A 16,864-nucleotide genomic window follows, 5' to 3' on the forward strand; every position below is an offset into this window, starting at 1 on the left:
GGCACGGTGGGACAGCGGCCTGATCACATGGAGGTTTCAGTTTCTTGTGCTGGTTTATTTATTAAACTTCGGTGGGATCAGGGAGAATGCATATCCAACCGGGTGAGATGGAGGAACATACAGACTGTTTGGCTGAAATGATGAAAGCGTTTAATCAGCTGTGGACGTAACGTCATGTGACTTCTTACAGTTTCTCATCAAGTCAGTTCCTGAACGGACTCAGGGAGGTTAGAAGCATCAATGACGTGAATTGATTGTCTCTCCCTCAGACTCGTACCGGGTGCTGGTGCGTCTCCAGTGTTCAGCTGGAGGTGGAGCCGGATCCATGTGTCCCGTGGAGGCCCTGGAGGACGAGGCCAAGGGGGGCACCGGCAGCCAGGTGGTGCTGTGCAGAGTGTCAGTGGACCGGTCCATGCGCTGGGCTCAATTAGGCTCCGCCCTCAGCCACGCCCTCACCTCTCACCTCCAGATACTATGTGGAGACTCTCAGACATCCAGGGAGGAGGCTCAGCGGCCCCTGCTAGGCCTCGGCCCGGCCAGCATCGCCTCCATCCTCATTGGTGAGATGTTTGTTTTTTTTCCTTTGTTACTTCTACATCTCTTTTGGTGTTTATTTCTTCGGCTCCCTCCTACTCCTCCATCCATCCTTTCCTTCCACCCTTCCATCTCCATTAAGTCCTCTCTTATCCTTATTGCCGTCCTTGAAGAATCCTCATAGTTCATTTTCCATGCACCTTTTCCGTTAGAGAAGGTGGAGCTGTCTCCGTCAGTCCTTCCTCTCACTGTTGCATTTTGCTTCATTGAACTGAAGTTAATGTAGCCAGAGCTGTGCTGCCGTATTTCCTGTGATATTAGCAGCTACGCAGTGAGCTAACAAATAAGTCAAACAACTTTTGATTCTCAGTAAAAACTAGCTTTAGTGTCAGTGTCTCCAAACCGCCCCCCTCCCAAAAAATAAACCATTTCCTGCCCCCAATCTGTGCTGACGGAGGAAATATATAAATATAGGTGTTTGTTTCTCAGAGCGTCTCACACACACACACACACACACACACACACACACACACACACACACACAGTGGTATTTTTCCCTTTTTTTTGTAATTGTTGAATAATTAATTGTGAGTGTGTATGTTGTTCCTGTGTTTCTGTTTTCCTTCTGATCGAATGTCGTTCATTTCTTTTCAAACAGCAGGCGGCTCTTCGGGTTAGAGTTCCGTGTGTGTGTGTTTGTGTGTGTGTGTGTGTGTGTGAGAGAGAGACAGAGAGAGAGACTTACAAAAAAAACAATCAATGTCCTCGGCCTCAAATGGCGAGGACAGTTACTCCCTCTCGCTCCCTCGTTGCTACATCTCAATGTCGCATGTTAACTGCTTTTACATGCAACAAGGGAAGAGTGTTGTGTTTGGTTGTGTGTGTTTGGGAGTGTGCGTTTTGGGGGAGGATGATGAAAGCAAAGAACCTGCAGAGGAGCAATGCATAATGGATGAGACGGGGGATGAAGGAGGGAGGAAGATGCCAATTTAGGGGAAAACGTGTGCTGTCTGTCGGCTGGAGTGGAACTGCAGACTTCACCCCGTTCACCTCGACACGTCTCTTTTCGTTCCAAATTCACATTTGACTCTCGGTCGGACAGCAGCCGTTTCACTCAGCTTGTGTTTGACTACATTAATTATTTATTCTTCTTGACAAATGTTGACATGTAGCTTTTATTTTACTTAAAATTTTAACCAGTGAAAATCAAGGTGGTGACAGAACTAAAAACATATTAGATGAGAAAAGATTCACTTTTTAATAAATCCACTGATTGTAGCCAAATTATTATAAGTAAATACCATTTAGTTTAACCGGATGTTGTTTATGTCCACATCCAATAACAGCAACAACAATAATGTTAATGTTTAACATACAAAACTACAGTAAAATAAAATGAAATAAAAGTATGTTTGTGAGGTTTTTTTGAGGTGTTATTTGTCACATATGCAGATTGATTTGCTTTATGTTATGGATGAGCATCAATGTGAAATTCAGTTAAATATCAGTCACCTTCAATAGAGGTCAGAGTCTAACGCGGAGCACTTCACTTTTTACAGGACAGAAAAACTAGTTGTGCAGTTTCATTTTTCATGAAGTTGAACATCCAATTAGTCAGAGAAAGCTCGACCTTTCTCTTCAGCTGCCTCCCCTGAGGGCTGAGGGATGCTGGGAGCAGGGAGGTCAAACACTACAGCAATAGTTTGGTAGGTTCTGCCGTACAAATGGAGGCTTCTTCAGAAACTGTATTTCAGCACCCCAACTTCCCCCAGTTTTCCCCCTTCACTGCTTTAATTCATGTGTCTCTGAGCCTGGAGCTGGGCTGTCAGCTCGGGTCGAGCCTCCTCCAACGTTTCCCAAACGTTTCTGTCTCCAGAACAAAGATGACGAAGTTTGAATCCCTGCATACTTCAACTTTCAACATCTTCTTGTGTTTTTGGTCTAATTGTCACATTCCAACAGTCAGATTAACATAAAACTGAGTTTCCTGATCTGATGTTTTTGTTGGAGTTTCGACCTTTTGGTTCATGATGTCACTAACTGACGTGAACACGCCTCCTTTTGTTGGAGTCAGTCTAAAAACATGGAATGTTTTGTCGTGTTAATATGAATGCTTGTGGAAAAGCTGGAGTGTGCTTTCCACTGCTTTTGTCTGTTTTCCTGTCTTTATTACTGCCGTCGATCCTTCTTGTCCTCATGTGATGTCTTTCTCTCTAATTGGATCCTGAGAGAGGAGCAGTCGTACGGTTTCTCCGCTCTCATAGGTTTTGTTAATTTTTGAGGGATAAATTTAGTAGCTTTACAGCATTTCATCCGAAGATGCTGAAATTGTCGCAGCAGCTGTGGCAGAAAATAGACAATTAAAACGACCAAGCTGACAACGTGGAAATTATCAAAATCGTTGTTGTGTGTTTGTGTCAAAGTCAGACACGGTGGTGCTTATGATGTATATTCATTAAGCTTTCAGGGCATCTTGTGGCATTTCATTCTTATTTCTGGTGTCTGACCTAGAAACTCATTCACACTTTGAACAGCTGTGTTTGACTGCTTCTCTTTCTATTCCAGGAGATACTGAGTGGTTGCCAGGTCAGGAGCTGCCTTTATCTCCCTGGGAAATGGTCAGAAAGCCCCTGAGCCAGTGCATCACTATCCGCCTCAAAGGTACAATACTGTCTGCAAAACTGTGTGTGTGTGTGTGTGTGTGTGTGTGTGTGCGTGTGCATGTGTGTCCACGCTGCTGGACTGAGCCAACACCAGAATCAGAGCTCCCATTGCTGATGGAAAATGCCATTTGGTGGATGAAAGGGCCTTTTGCAAATCAGTTTGGAAACGTTTGCAGCGCGGGTCGTCATGTACCAGAATCTGCCCACTGAGCCGCACTGCATGCTGAGAAATCCAAGCCAGGGTGTCTTCCTGTTTCGACTTCATTGTGTTCTGTCACGATTGTTATTGATCAGATTAGTGCCATGTGACACCAAACCGTCGTTCAGACACTTGTGGTTCAGTGACAGGATGGAGATGCTGTTGGTCAAAATGAATTATAACAGGAAAGGATGAACGACTTTAGGAGGATGAATCCAGGATGAAGCTAACCAGCTGTCTGTAAGGTGTGACGTCTCCGTTCTTAATTTGTCGTAGGCAGCTCTGATTGGACAGCATTTGCTCCAACCAGCAGAAACGAACTGTAAAGAAAACTGAATCTACAGTTGGACACTGGCCTTGCAGGGATTACTAGGTGGTGAAATATGGAGCAATCTTTGTCCGGCTGTATTTCTCCCCTATCGCTGTAAATGATTATGGATGAGTCAGAGCTGCAGCCCTGAGCAGACAGTCAGATATTGGAATAATCCTTCCTAACTGTTGACGGCTGCCTCTGTTTTGTTGCTTCTCATCTCAGCGAGAGAGTTGAAACAAAAGAAGGCTGAACAATAGTCTGGCAGAATGAAGATGAGGCTGAGCAGCAGCCTCGCTCTCTGTTCTCCCTCAGAGGGCATCTTGTATAGAGAGCGAGGGAGCAGCTGTGGTGTTGTGTGTGTGTGTGTGTGTGTGTGTGTGTGTGTGTGTGTGTGTGTGTGTGTTTGCATCTACCTGTCTGACGTCACCGTCTTTGGTGTTGAGCCAGGAAACATCCAGAGTTTCGGTTTTCAGCCGTCTCAAATCGATATGTGATGAATGATAATGACTGGAAGACAACATGTAACACAGTTAATGGTTATTGTGTTCATGAATCACACGGTCCAGTACGAAGCACAGGAAAGATGAAGAGCAGGTCAGCCTTTGAGGATCCATGTAGTCTAACTATGTTCAAGGTCCATACAGAAACTAAGACCAGCTGCCAGGACCTTTGGGACTTTGTGATGTCACAACAAAGACATTTTCACTCCCTCCTGTGTGCAGCAGATGAGTGTTGTGACGTTTGTGGACTCTGTAACTTTAAGTGTGGAGACGAACTGCAGTTACCAACACGGAGCAGCGAAGGATTTATTTGTGTTTTTGTGTTTTTTGACAGGTCTGTCTGAGACTCGTCTCGACGAATTGGCTCTGGAGTCTCTCTTCCCTCTGCCGCTGCTGCACAACTACGTCCGCCTGGTACACACACACACACACACACACACAAAGGACTGAGAGGGATTGAAGGATTAGATGAGTAATACATTGAAAAATATGGAGGAAACAATAAGACTGCAGTGAGACAGCGGTGGAGGGAGCACAGATAAAAGGAGAGGGGATCAAAGCTCAGCACTGCTCCCTGCTGGAGAGACGAGAACAAGACTGAAGCCAATCAAAGCAGATTCACAATCATGTTTCATAAGAGCAACACAAACACCCAGTTCAGGAAGTTTGTACTGCAGCTCGTTAATCAATCCACTTAATGTTTCCACTCAATCCATAACATGTCACTGACACTCTTCAAAGGCAAAACATGAATAGAAAATAGGAATAAATCAAACTGATCTGTCTAAAGCTGCAGGCTGAATATCTGATTTGTAGGGATAAAAAAACCTGATGTTCTTTGAAGTCCGTAGTTTAGTAGAAAAGCCTCCAAGGCTCCAGACTTAAAAAGGTCGAGATGAACGCAGCTGGAATGAGTTTGATTTTTATTTTATTTTATTTTATTTTTTTTTGGTATTATTGTCTCTCTCTGCTGATGATTTACTCGCCTCCCCCGTCCGTCTCTGTGCAGGTCGAACAGTATGGAAGCCTCATCTTTCACGGGCTGGAGGGCAGCTGTCAGGAGTACATCGCCAACGTGGTCGCTCGCTGCATCAAGGTGAGCCTGTCGCTGCACGTCAGCTAGCCGTGTCTACCATCTTCAGAAGGAGAAGAAGCCTCCTTCTCTCATCATCACATGGAAAGATTTCCAGTGTTCTCAGGAATCCCACAACATCCCAAATTTAAAATCAAAGCGAGTCGTGAGTGTATCCAATCAGGCAGCAGAGTTTCATGCCTTTATGTGCTCATGGCTCTACCTGAGAACTTTTCCTTTTCCTCCTTGGAAGGAAAAGGTTGGGAAACCTCCACTGGAGTCTCTTTAAAGAGAAACTTCATTTGGGCTGTTGCTCGGTGTGATGCAATAAATCCCAGTCTGCATGCAAAGCAGTCTCTTAAATCAGGATGGAGGATGATGAAACCTGCTCTACAGGACAACCAGAGGCTGCAGCAAGGACCGCAGGAGCTTTTTACACTTAGTGTTCAGTTAATCAGGTTCATCTGGTTAAACTAACTGACTCCTCTCTTCAAAGTATTCTGTGTGAACACTGAGCAGCTCCATCTCGGCTCTTTTCTCTCTGATCGCAGCGATGTCTCTGGAAAATCCCTTTTCATTCAAATGCTCGCCCTGCTTCACTCTCTGCCCGTAGTAGTAGATTTCCTTTGTTTCCATGACAACACGCTTCCTCCTCTCCCAGTCTAAACAGGAGGCCGGGGGGCTCGTCTGTGACGTGGTGAGGGTGGAGGTGGAGGAGAGTCTGACCAAAGAGCAGCTGCTGGAGACTTTCATCACCTGCGGTACGAACACACGCACATTTAGAGCTGAACCAATTCGCCGCGTTGCCATTTATGAGTCAATCCAGAGTGTGTAAAATAAAACCACAGACACGCTAAAATACGCCCCTCTCCTCCCAGGTTTCCTTGTGCCGGCTGTAGGTTTGAGGGTCGGGATCCCAGCTGGTCGTTGTGTGGTTCTGGTCCTGGAGGGGCTGGAAAAGGCCTCCTCCCTGTCTGGGCTCCTGGGAGACCTGGTCCACAGTCTGGACAGCAGGGGCTCGGCCTCACCGCTGGTCCTGAACACCGGTAACCGTTTCCTTCCGTGAATTATAAGGAATAAAAACACAGACATGTAAAATAAAACATCTCACAGTAAATGAAGCGTCTCCAATAACGATCCGTACTGTTCCCTGGCCATTTAGGCCTCCACCATTTCTGTGAGGGCAGTTTCTTGATCGCCACGCTGTCCAAGCCACGCCTCCAGGGCACAGAGCTCCGCCTCCAGCAGCACTTCCGCTGGGTGAGTCTTCGCTGGGACCAGGAGCCGCTGCACGGCCTGCTGGGAAGGCACCTGCGCAGGAAGCTGCTCCATAAGGTCTGTCAGCGCTTCCTTTAGTTCACAGATCTCTGAACTGTTTAAATGTGGATTCTCTGTTTGAAAAGTAGATTTTCATCCAAGAAATTTAAATATATTTTCAGCAAATAGATTTTTTTATTCATTTCAGCCTCATTTTCTCCTTCAGGTTTGAGCCTTTCTCTAAGATAAAGTAAAGCCGTGAATATCACCTACAGTGTTTTTTTATTTCAGTATTTCGAACGACTTTGAAGCAGAGCTTTAACTTTAATGAGGAGAAATTCTCAGAATCCATAAATATTCATCCGCGGGATGAAACGACAGACTTTTATGTTGTCATCATTTATTAGTTTGCTGCCTCACTCAGTTTTATTTGTCCTGACGTTGTTTTGAAGTCAGATTTGCGTGACCAACATGACAGATTTCCTTTGTGGGCCGGAAAAGGTCGGAAACCGCCCATTGATCCGGCTGTCACACAACGCTCTGATGTTCCTGCAGATGGGGGCCGGTGTTTGGACACCTGATGGCGTCATGGAGCGCTCGGTGCTGTGGGTGAGCCACGTGTGGCAGCAGCTCAACGCCTGTCTGTCCCGTCTGGGGACTCATGAGGCCTTGCTGGGGCCGCAGCTCTTCCTGTCCTGCCCCGTGGTCCCAAACAACACACAGGCAGTCGTCAGGTGTGTGTCAATAACTGCTCATGCAACTTTATGTCGACATAGATTAACGTGTGTGTGTCTGCCCAGGTGGCTAGCTCGCCTCTGGAACGCCGTGGTCGTCCCCCGTGTGGAAGAAGCCATCATCTCCCGGGTAACAGCCAAACGCTCCTCTTCCTCCTCCATAACTACCTCCTCTTCATCATCGTCGTCACAGAGACCGTCTCCTAGCAACTGCGGGCTGAGTGCCGGGCAGCAGGCTGTGGTGAAAGCCGCTCTCAGCATCCTGGTCAACAAGGCGGTCCTGCCGGGCTGCCCCCTGCCTCGCCACGGTGAGTGAGCGTCGCAGAGGATTCGTGCTTTCTGTGACTGGTGAGGGGGAAGATACCGATATGTTTTCTCTTTAGAGATGGACAGGTACCTGCTGGAGTTCCAGGGCGGGACCCTCCCCCTGTCGGCCATCGGCTCCTATAAAGGAAATGGTGGCGGCAGTGGCGGCGGCAGGAAGGGACGGGACAGCAGCAAGCTGAGACGATCTAACACCAGCCCCCGCAAGAAGGGAAGCCCCGCCTTAAACTGGAGCTGCGGCGGCTCCTTCAGAGAGGGTAAGATGGCCGCTCCGCTCAGGACGTCTGCCGGTCCAGAATTAAGTCCTGCATCTTTGCATCCACAAGGTGGCGCCGCTGAGCTGTTTTAATCAGTGATGGAACTTACCTCATTGATTAGTGAGGAATTGACTGCCAATCCGAATCATGTTAATTCACTCAAATCTACAATCTGCTCCTCAGACGTTCAGTGGAAGGTCAGGATAAGGAGAAAACCTTAGAAAGAAATAAGGCTGTCAGCTGTTTTGTGTAAACAGCCCCTGAGTGTTCAGAGTGATCAAAATATCAGATATCAGTATTACGTTTGACCTCCACAGGAAGCAGAAGACAGCAACAGGATCACATTCAGCCTCAAACAGAAGTCTTAACCCTTTCTGTTTGTTTACAGGGTCTCTGTCCAACTCTGATGTCAGCCTCATCACCAACACCAAAGTCCAGAGGTTTGTTTCCTCTTAGTTAGCAGTTAGCAGTTAGCAGAGTTAGCTGCAGGACCTGAAGCAGCCAGCAGAGAGCAGAACAGTCAAACCGCAACATAAAAGACGATGAGACTAAAAACCACGTTTGTGTTTGTTTGTTTGTTTGTTTGTTTCAGGGAGCCTGTGGGTCTGTCTGTTTTCTCTGATGATGAGACAGATCTGATTAGAGAGCTGCAGACTATGTGCTCCAGCAAGTCTGAGCCAGACATCAGCAAGGTCTCACACACAGACACACAAACTCAAACTAAACTTTCACCGCCTGCCTCCGATCACACAAACTGACAGGAAGCAGCAGGACGAGGAGGAAACTGTCGTCGCTCACCTTCAGACCAGGTTTTAACGGCTGCTCCTGTCCGACTCCCACAGATCTCTCAGGCCAAAGACGACCTGATCCTGTTCTCCAACTCTTCCAGTGACGCGTCGCCAACCCACAAGGCCGAGCAGGAAGCTGCCGTCCAGCTGCGACCGCAGACGGTGAGAAAAATACATCATTGGCTGCCAGTTTAAAGTAACACAAAAAAACTTGGTGGTGACTTTAACAGATAGTTTGTGTTTATTTTTGTCGTCTCTACTCATCCTGTTTGCCGTCATCGGTCCATTGTGTGATTTGACCGAACCGCAAACTGGTGACTCAGCTCCTAAAAGCATGTGTGCGATTGTATTTGTGCAGCGTTTAATCATGTGTCTCCGGAGTGTTTGCTCTTACCTCACACATAATTGACCCGTCCAGCCTCGTGGCTCTGAAGGCGGCTCTGCTCCGCTGCAGCTTTGGCTGTTTAAAATCAAAAAGCTGAATTCAGAAAAACATAAACCTTCCAAATCTTTGTGAGAAAGTGTCACTCACAAATCTGCAGCAGATATAGAAGGAACAGAAACACACACCCAGACCAGATCATTTCTATCTGATCAAAACGATTCTTAGCGTTTTCTTACGTCACACACGTCTGACCAATCACTGAAGTGGACGTGTCCTGCAGCTGGATGAGCTCAGTGACTGTAACGTGGCCTTCCCGTCTCCTCCTGCAGACTGCCGTCCATCCGTCCGGACAGCCGTCCAATCAGGCAGCCGTCCAGAGCAGCGATCGCCGTTCAGGCCTCCGCGCCAAATCGCAGCTGCCCGTCCCGAGCAGCAGGGGGCAGCAGAGCCGAGTGCCCGCCGCCACCGCCATCATCATCGGCAGCAGCAGTAACAACAACAACAGCAGCAGCAGCAGCAGCCCCGTCCGAACCCAGACGCCCCCCAGCCGCAGCAGAACCTCCACCACCACCACCACCATCACCGCCACCACCAACAGCAGCAGCAGAACGAAGCAGGCTCCACCCAACAACAACTACCGCAACAACATCGACAACAACCAATCACACGAGGACATCTGGATCCTCCACAGAGACCTGCATGAAAACAACAACAAGTAGACTTCCTCCTCCTCCACCATGTAAAGACTAGGTACCTGACGACCTTTGACCTTTAGTATTTGTACTCGTTATCCGTACTTGTTACACTGTACTACAGTTGTGTACTTGGGGACCATAGTTTTATTCTATAACAGTATTTGAAGTGTTTTGATCATTGCAGAGAAATAAAAAAAACGAACATGGACAGACGGCCGATTTAACCGATTCCACTTGATCAGCTGAAAGTATCCGACTGGCGGAAGCTGCCTCAATCAGTATTCTTGTGTACTTTGAGTTTCAGGAGAACTGCAGTACATCACTTAGAGTACTTACAGGTGTTAGTGAGAAGAAACAAGCAGGTTTATTATTTTGTTTTAGTTTTTTTTTTTTATTTTCTCTCTTCTGTTGTTTTTCCTATTAAGTATTTTGAGATATTCACGTGTTTTATCTTTAAATAGTTGCGAGGTTGGTTGAAATACTGTTGAAATTAATCAGGGTTTTACCAAATATATTTGTACATAAGAATTAGTACGTTTAAATGCTCTATAGATCGGTGTATGTGTCTGACGCTTGTACAGTGATGAAACCTTCGAAGTGAAACTGCTGACGAAATCCAAAATAAAGAGAAAGCTGTACATAGTGTTTGTAAAGTGAGTTTGGCTCTGAAGCCGTCACTTGTTTCAAAGTGAAGCAGACGTGGCAATAAGTAATAGAACTGTACAACACAGGATGTCCTCTTGTCCACCGTAAGCCATAATAAATATTTTAAATCGTTTCGCTCCACAGTCCTGTTCGGTCTGACCCGGCTGAGCCCGACGGTGCAAGTCATACTTTTACTTTGCTTTCCATTATCACTGTGTTTTTATTTGTAAGGACAAGTTTTATTTTAAGCAGACGTTGTTTATATAAAAATATAAATATATCTATACATATGTACAGGAGAGATTTTAGTCACCGTATGATTTGGAGCTGTTTGAAGTTTAAAGAATTGTCTTTCAAGCACAAACATTAAAATGACACTGTTCAAAATCCCCTTTGGACTTAGTCTGTTTTGTTTGTTTGTTTATTTAATCATGTTTAAATGTAAAGTGGATGTTTTTGAGCTGATCGTCACTTCTCTTAATAATTCACTTTAAATCTGAGTCGAGTCGTTTTCCGTTTTTCATACATTTTTGTTTTTCATTATAAAGTTTCCATTTTTTAATATAAAAAAAAAAAAGAAGTTTCCACGTATTCAGAATCAGCTCAACTTCAATACGAGTTCATGTAATCAAAAATAATTACAAACATACTTCAACAAGCAGCTGAAGGATGTTCGCCACGTACTCCACTCGTTCCCAAACCGGGACTGAGCTCGGGGAGCAGACAGCTGAGTCCAGAAGTTCTTCTGGATCCTGTTGAACAAATACTGTCCACCCAAAAGGAGGAATCAGCTGATGCCCATTAACTTCAAATGAACAAACAAAAAAAAAAAAGACGGACACCATAAAATTCTCTAAATCTGAAGTTTTACTGGAAATATATATGATTGAACAAACAAATACATTTATACATATTTTTGGACATCAGTCCTTTTCCTATGTGTAAGAAACAGCACTGTTCTTCATTTCCACTGTTTAAAAAAAAAAAATTTGGTCACAGTTTTCACATCCAGCTGTTTCTCTGCGGTACCTTAATGTTCCCTCAGCCGAAGAAGGAAATACGACGTTACAGTTTCCAGTTTCAGAAGGAAGCAACAGATACGAATTTTGGAAACAATAATAATATAAAGTTTTGATATAGCCGTGAAAAAATAGACTTCAAATAGAAAATGTTTTTGTAAAAAAAAAAAAAAAAGCTAATCACTGGCTTCTCGCTCTGATTCAAATGGAGGAGGCAGAGCAGACAGAGGCTTGTTGTTTGGTCATGTGACCGATGAGTACCTGGGGGCTCTAAAGTGCATACAGGCAGGAAAATACGGGCGTCTGAGTCGGAGCTCGGTCAAGGTCAAAGATGGAGCCACAGCAGAAGAACTCGGATGTTCTCATATTCTCCTGTCGGCAACCGAAATCGATTAATTTGGCCTCCAAGCCTTCGCCTCAGAGATTTGTTATCTTGGTCCAGATTAAAACCTGAAACCTGTTTTCTTTCCTGGATGGAGATTCTGGGCCTGCAGTAAGAGCCTTAAACCTGGAGGCTTTCTAACAGCCATCAGTCTGACCCAGAGGAGTCCGACTGTGTTGAAGTCTATGGGAAAATGTCCCTCCTCCTCCTCAGTAAACGTTTTCCTGATGAGTTTATGGTCTCAGTCTGAAATACAACATGATGTTAATTTTTTAAATGAGAGGAGGGGTTAGGGGGCGGGGCTACTGAGTGATTGAATGACTGTACCACCCAATCAGGACAGAGGACAGAACAGCTCAGATAAAAAAAAGATGGCTGACGGATAAATTTCAAACTTCAAACGGGCTCCAGAAGCAGGAAAAGTGAATATAGCAGCTTACTGACAGAACACAGTGGAGTCTATACGTATAGTGGAAAAGTTCACCAGGAGATATTTGACAGATAAACACGGCTGTGTGAAAAACACAGATTTTAAACTGTTAAAGGTTCATTAGAGCGCTTCATTTATCCAAATATAACAGAAATCACAATATGGGAAAGCACAAAATCCAGATCGTTACAATCAATGTGTAATTTCTTCTATAATAAAAGTCGAATGTGTCACAATAAATTAAAGTAAGAGAGCTTTAATAAAATTGAGACGTCTCAGCGACCAACAATAAATAAAATGCCGATAATAACACAAACACAGACGTGTTGCCGATTCAGTATAAACAATTCCTCAGACTGAGCAGAGGTCGCCTGTTATTTCCTGTCAGCTACCTGAAGCCGATCGGATTCGGTGTTTGTGATGTGTCTCACAGTGGAGTTTTGAGAAAACGCACAACGTTAACACAAACTACAGTGGCCTCGGTGTGTCAGCTCAGTCTGAAGCTCCGTAATTCAGACCAACAAAACGAAAACGAACAGATGTCAGGAGACAAACGGTTCGACCCCGGTACGGTTTATAAGGGCACTTGAAGCATCTGCCCAGATGTTTGTGTGTTTCTGTGTTAGTGTGCGTCGCCTTTCATCTCCCGAGCTTCAGAACTCCACAACGCATTGAGCTGAAACGTTAACATCTCCATAACATCCTGATCCAAAGAGCCTCATGTGGGCAAAGCTGGAAATAAACTGCACTCATTCTCCGACAGTTGTGTGTTGCTGATTGTGCGTGTTCGTCCTAATTTAAGAATCTTATATAATTCAGTTAATTTTTCTTTTGCTGTAAATAAGATAGAAACCTGATTCAACATATTTTTTCTACACATTCCATTTTTGCCTTAACTCCATTAGGTTCTGCTTGAAAGGACAAAAAAAAAGAAAAAGAAAAAAGATTTAATGTCCAATCTCGACTGAAAAGTCTTCATCATTGGCCAAACGCTCTCCTCGGATGTTTGTGCTCTTGTGTGTGTTTGTGTGCCTGGCTGTTTACAGTCGAGTGTCGTGGACGTCGTCCTCGGCCTCCTCGGGCAGCGACGAGATCTTGGCGGTCTGCGGCGCCGCCCTCTTGCTGGAGTTGAGGCGGTGCAGCGCGGGGAAGAGGCGGAGCCGGTCGGCGGGGCTCATGGCCTGTTTCAGGTGGCTCGTCTCGTTCATGAGCTTCTGGATGGAGTCGTAAGTTTTCATGGAGCTGCCCTCGATCATCTGGACACAGAGGAGGGAGGAGAGCGACGTCACGTTTCTGCCACATCGAATTGACTCCACAAACCAACAACCAAACACTCAGCTGATGAGTGTGTGTGTGTGGGAGTCATCCAGCAATGATTCAAAGAATCAGAGATTAAAGACAGAGAGAGAAGATTTGACCCAGAAACTGGTTTTCCTCCATCCATCCATCTACAGCGACACTGTCAATCTAAACTATCTCCAATACTGATCTACAGTATCTATAACGTCTGCAGTGCCTGTGAAATCGATAATCTCTAATCTCCACAGTATGGATCTATCCAGTGGCAGCTCAGGACGTAGAGCAGGTCGTCCAGTATTCAGGTTTTGGGCTCTGGCTCCTCCAGTCCAGGGACAGGACACAGAGAGCTCTGTGTGTGTTTGAGTGCCTAATATCAAACTGATATTTATCCTTCCTCCAGCCACACTGAGGTCAGTCCCCCATGTTACTGCCACTCTATGTTCATTACTAACATTCAAACAGACGTGTCTTCAGCCACAATAAGGGAATGGAAACAGGCGTCACGAGGAAGCAGAGCTGCTCGACACGTTCAAACCAAAACTCACCAGGAACGACTGACACTCCAGCAGCGGCTCCACTCTGTGTTCGGACATGATGACGGTGCAGCCCGAGAAGGCGTACTTCAGAGTCTTCCTCAGGACCCGCAATGTTCTGCTCAAACGCAAACACACATACACACCAATCATCATCATCATCATCATCATCAAATGTCGTCACATTATCGAGCTCTGTTCCCGTTAGAGCAGGCAGAGATGCCCTCAGGTTAAACTAGACTGCTCATTATAGGCTTCATTTACCATCATGACCCCCTGTTCACATATGCCCCCCCCCCCACACACACACACACACACACACACACACACTTCAGAATGACTGTAAGCACTCTAGATTGTCACCATATGCAGTGACAGGAACATTGTTCTCGGTTGGCTGATGCTCAAACTGTGATCTCACTCTACAGATCCTGGATCACTTTCAGGTGTTTGAACGTACAGCAGAAACTATCCTGCCTTAGGAATATTGCAGATTAAAGCTTCTAACGTCTCGCAGAGAGAAAACGCTCCTACTCACATGGGGTCGAGGTAGGCGGAGGGCTCGTCCAGCAGCAGGATGCGGGCTTTGCTGAGGATGGACCGAGCGAGACACATCAGCTGCTTGTGTCCGTTGGACAGCACGTATCCTCCGTCCTCCAGCTGGAAGTCCAGCTTGTCCGGAAACTGCTCGATCACCGACTTCAGGCCAACCTGCGGACAAGAGAACAGGAGTCAAAAAAAAATGTTCAGTGTTTGACAAACTGAGTGTGACCTCTGTGTTTACGTACGAGCTGAATTTATACTGAAACTCTGAACTGCTCTGTATTGCAAAGACCAAATGAATGATCTTTGTTACATCTCATGCAGTTTCACCAGTTTTTGGTTTATGATATACATCAGAAATGATCAGCTGACATTAGAGCGGAGGATTTTCAGCAGCTCTTAGACAGAATGAGACCTCAGAGAAAAGCTTTACTCTCGTATCGTCAATGCGACTGAGACCCGTGGTCCTTCATATCAAGGCAAAACTAAGAAAACCACAAATGCAGCGGGAGATTTAAAACTGGCTGGTTCAAAGAGCTTCATTAGCTCCGACTGATGGAAGGAAGAAAGTGTTTGTAGGTGAGACCAGATGATTTTCTGACCTCCTCAGCCACCCTCCACAGCTCCTCGTCGCTGTAACGTCCGTACGGGTCCAGGTTCATCCGGAAAGTTCCCGTCAGGATAAAAACCTTCTGCTCAACCAAGAGAGAAATATTGACATCTCACTGTCAAGTCAAAAGCCATAGATCATTAAGTCGATATTCAGGTTTGTATGTTTAGGATTTAAAAAGAATAAAACTGTAAAATTGATTAAATAAACCAGAAAAATTGTCATGGAAGAGAAGCCTGACGCCTTGCAGACGTACCTGCGGCACCACGCCGAACGCTTTCCTCCAGGTGTTCACTGATACGGAGCTCCAGGAGACGCCGTCGATGGAGATTTCTCCATCTGTGGAGGCGAGACGCAGCAGGGCAGAAAGCAGGGTGCTCTTCCCCGAACCTGTTCGGCCCAGCAGACCAACCTGCACAGACAAAGAGGTTTGAATTTGATGAATACGTGAACTCGTCTGCTTTAATTCATTCGTATGCATTCCAGCAGAGCGCTGAATGCGCTGCATGTACACTGAGACGAGTCTGAAGGCTCTCCATCCTTCCTGCTGCAGCCTCCAGGCAACAATTAGCTCTTTTAATCTGGAGGCCATAGAGCAGCTAATGGGACGAGGCTGAAGCCCCGACACTCACTGAGCTCTGTCTTTCTCCCGGATTCATTACCAGCAGCTCAGACCGACTATAATTACTGCCAGGAGCAGAGAGCGAGAGCAGATAAGTGAGCTGGCCAACGCTGCCTGAGAATCACAGCATAAAGAATCTGAAGTCCAGATATTACAGATGTGAGCTGCTGTTTATAATCATACCGTTCCCGCTCATTACGATCATCTGTTTTATTAACACACTCCCTCTGGGTCTTATTTGTGGATATTTGTTGCCAGATTTGTAGTTTGGCCCCAAAGAAGAACATTTTATTCACTTGTATATTTCTAAATTACCCGCACAAATTCCTCCAAGTTCTAACTTAAACGGCAACTTTTTTAATGTTTTCATATCCAACGAGTCAGGAGTTGCTTCTGTCTGAATCTTAGCCTGAGAAACTCCTCTTCATTATGTTTGTCTGATGTTTCTGACAAATCCGTCAGTCACAGCTGCGTCTGGAGGCGACACCCGTGAAACAAAAGCAGCAAAAAAAAAAAAAAAACACAAAACAAAAAGCTGAAATTGTTAGAAAACAGTAAAGAAGCTCAAGAAGAGTGCAAATACAAACACAGACACACATTCATATAAAATCCCGCCCGAAGCTGGTGCAGACACACGTCACCTCGCTCTGACGTTTGAGCCTTTAACTGTGGAGGTCTGCTGTTTGAAAATCCTATAAAGCTGAGCTAACACGCATCACTCTGCCAAACTTCATTAAAGCACGTCATGACTCACACTCTGCCCCCCGTCCACAGAGAAGGAGATGTCGCTGAGGACGGAGCGTCCAGCCTCGGTGTATTTCACGGTGAGGCCCTGGACGTTCATCTGGCCGCGGTTGGGCCAGCAGTCTTGAGCTTGTGGGTTGTCGATGATGAGGTCTCCTTTGCCGCCCGACTTCCCCGGTCGTGGCTCCTCCGACGGCAGGTCGATGAATTTGAAGACCCGATCCACCGAACGCATCTGAGAGGAGGAAATAAATTCACATTATTACTCTCCATCATGAATTTAATTTAACTTTCTTCACCTTTGCTCCTGAAGGAT

General features: G+C 45.8%; 2 protein-coding genes across 4 annotated transcripts in view; one reads left to right on the top strand and one right to left on the bottom strand.

The window, feature by feature from the left end:
- The window catches only part of cttnbp2 (cortactin binding protein 2), a 50,912-nt gene extending 40,161 nt beyond the window's left edge, over positions 1-10,751 (top strand). The window contains exons 10-23 of the mRNA XM_029522261.1: positions 270-560; positions 3,100-3,195; positions 4,544-4,623; positions 5,219-5,305; positions 5,943-6,042; positions 6,160-6,327; positions 6,444-6,616; positions 7,094-7,272; positions 7,339-7,580; positions 7,656-7,853; positions 8,242-8,293; positions 8,446-8,545; positions 8,696-8,803; positions 9,356-10,751. Coding sequence (XP_029378121.1) covers positions 270-560; positions 3,100-3,195; positions 4,544-4,623; positions 5,219-5,305; positions 5,943-6,042; positions 6,160-6,327; positions 6,444-6,616; positions 7,094-7,272; positions 7,339-7,580; positions 7,656-7,853; positions 8,242-8,293; positions 8,446-8,545; positions 8,696-8,803; positions 9,356-9,745 — 2,264 coding nt within the window. The 3' untranslated portion in view covers positions 9,746-10,751. The remainder of the gene's footprint in view (positions 1-269; positions 561-3,099; positions 3,196-4,543; positions 4,624-5,218; positions 5,306-5,942; positions 6,043-6,159; positions 6,328-6,443; positions 6,617-7,093; positions 7,273-7,338; positions 7,581-7,655; positions 7,854-8,241; positions 8,294-8,445; positions 8,546-8,695; positions 8,804-9,355) is intronic.
- A 464-nt stretch (positions 10,752-11,215) lies between these two features.
- Positions 11,216-16,864, bottom strand: part of cftr (CF transmembrane conductance regulator) — a 30,505-nt gene continuing 24,856 nt past the window's right edge. Inside the window, exons 22-27 of one of the 3 annotated variants that reach the window (XM_029522526.1) lie at positions 16,559-16,783; positions 15,439-15,594; positions 15,175-15,264; positions 14,568-14,740; positions 14,042-14,147; positions 11,216-13,453 (exon numbers count right to left, since the gene is read on the bottom strand). In XM_029522526.1, the coding sequence (XP_029378386.1) occupies positions 13,238-13,453; positions 14,042-14,147; positions 14,568-14,740; positions 15,175-15,264; positions 15,439-15,594; positions 16,559-16,783 (966 nt within the window). In that variant the 3' untranslated portion in view covers positions 11,216-13,237. Of the gene's footprint in view, positions 13,454-14,041; positions 14,148-14,563; positions 14,741-15,174; positions 15,265-15,438; positions 15,595-16,558; positions 16,784-16,864 lie in introns of those variants that run through there. The other 2 variants (XM_029522527.1, XM_029522528.1) reach the window with 2 other exon arrangements.

The sequence above is a fragment of the Echeneis naucrates genome, chromosome 16, assembly GCF_900963305.1.
Source record: "Echeneis naucrates chromosome 16, fEcheNa1.1, whole genome shotgun sequence".
Lineage (NCBI taxonomy): Eukaryota > Metazoa > Chordata > Actinopteri > Carangiformes > Echeneidae > Echeneis > Echeneis naucrates.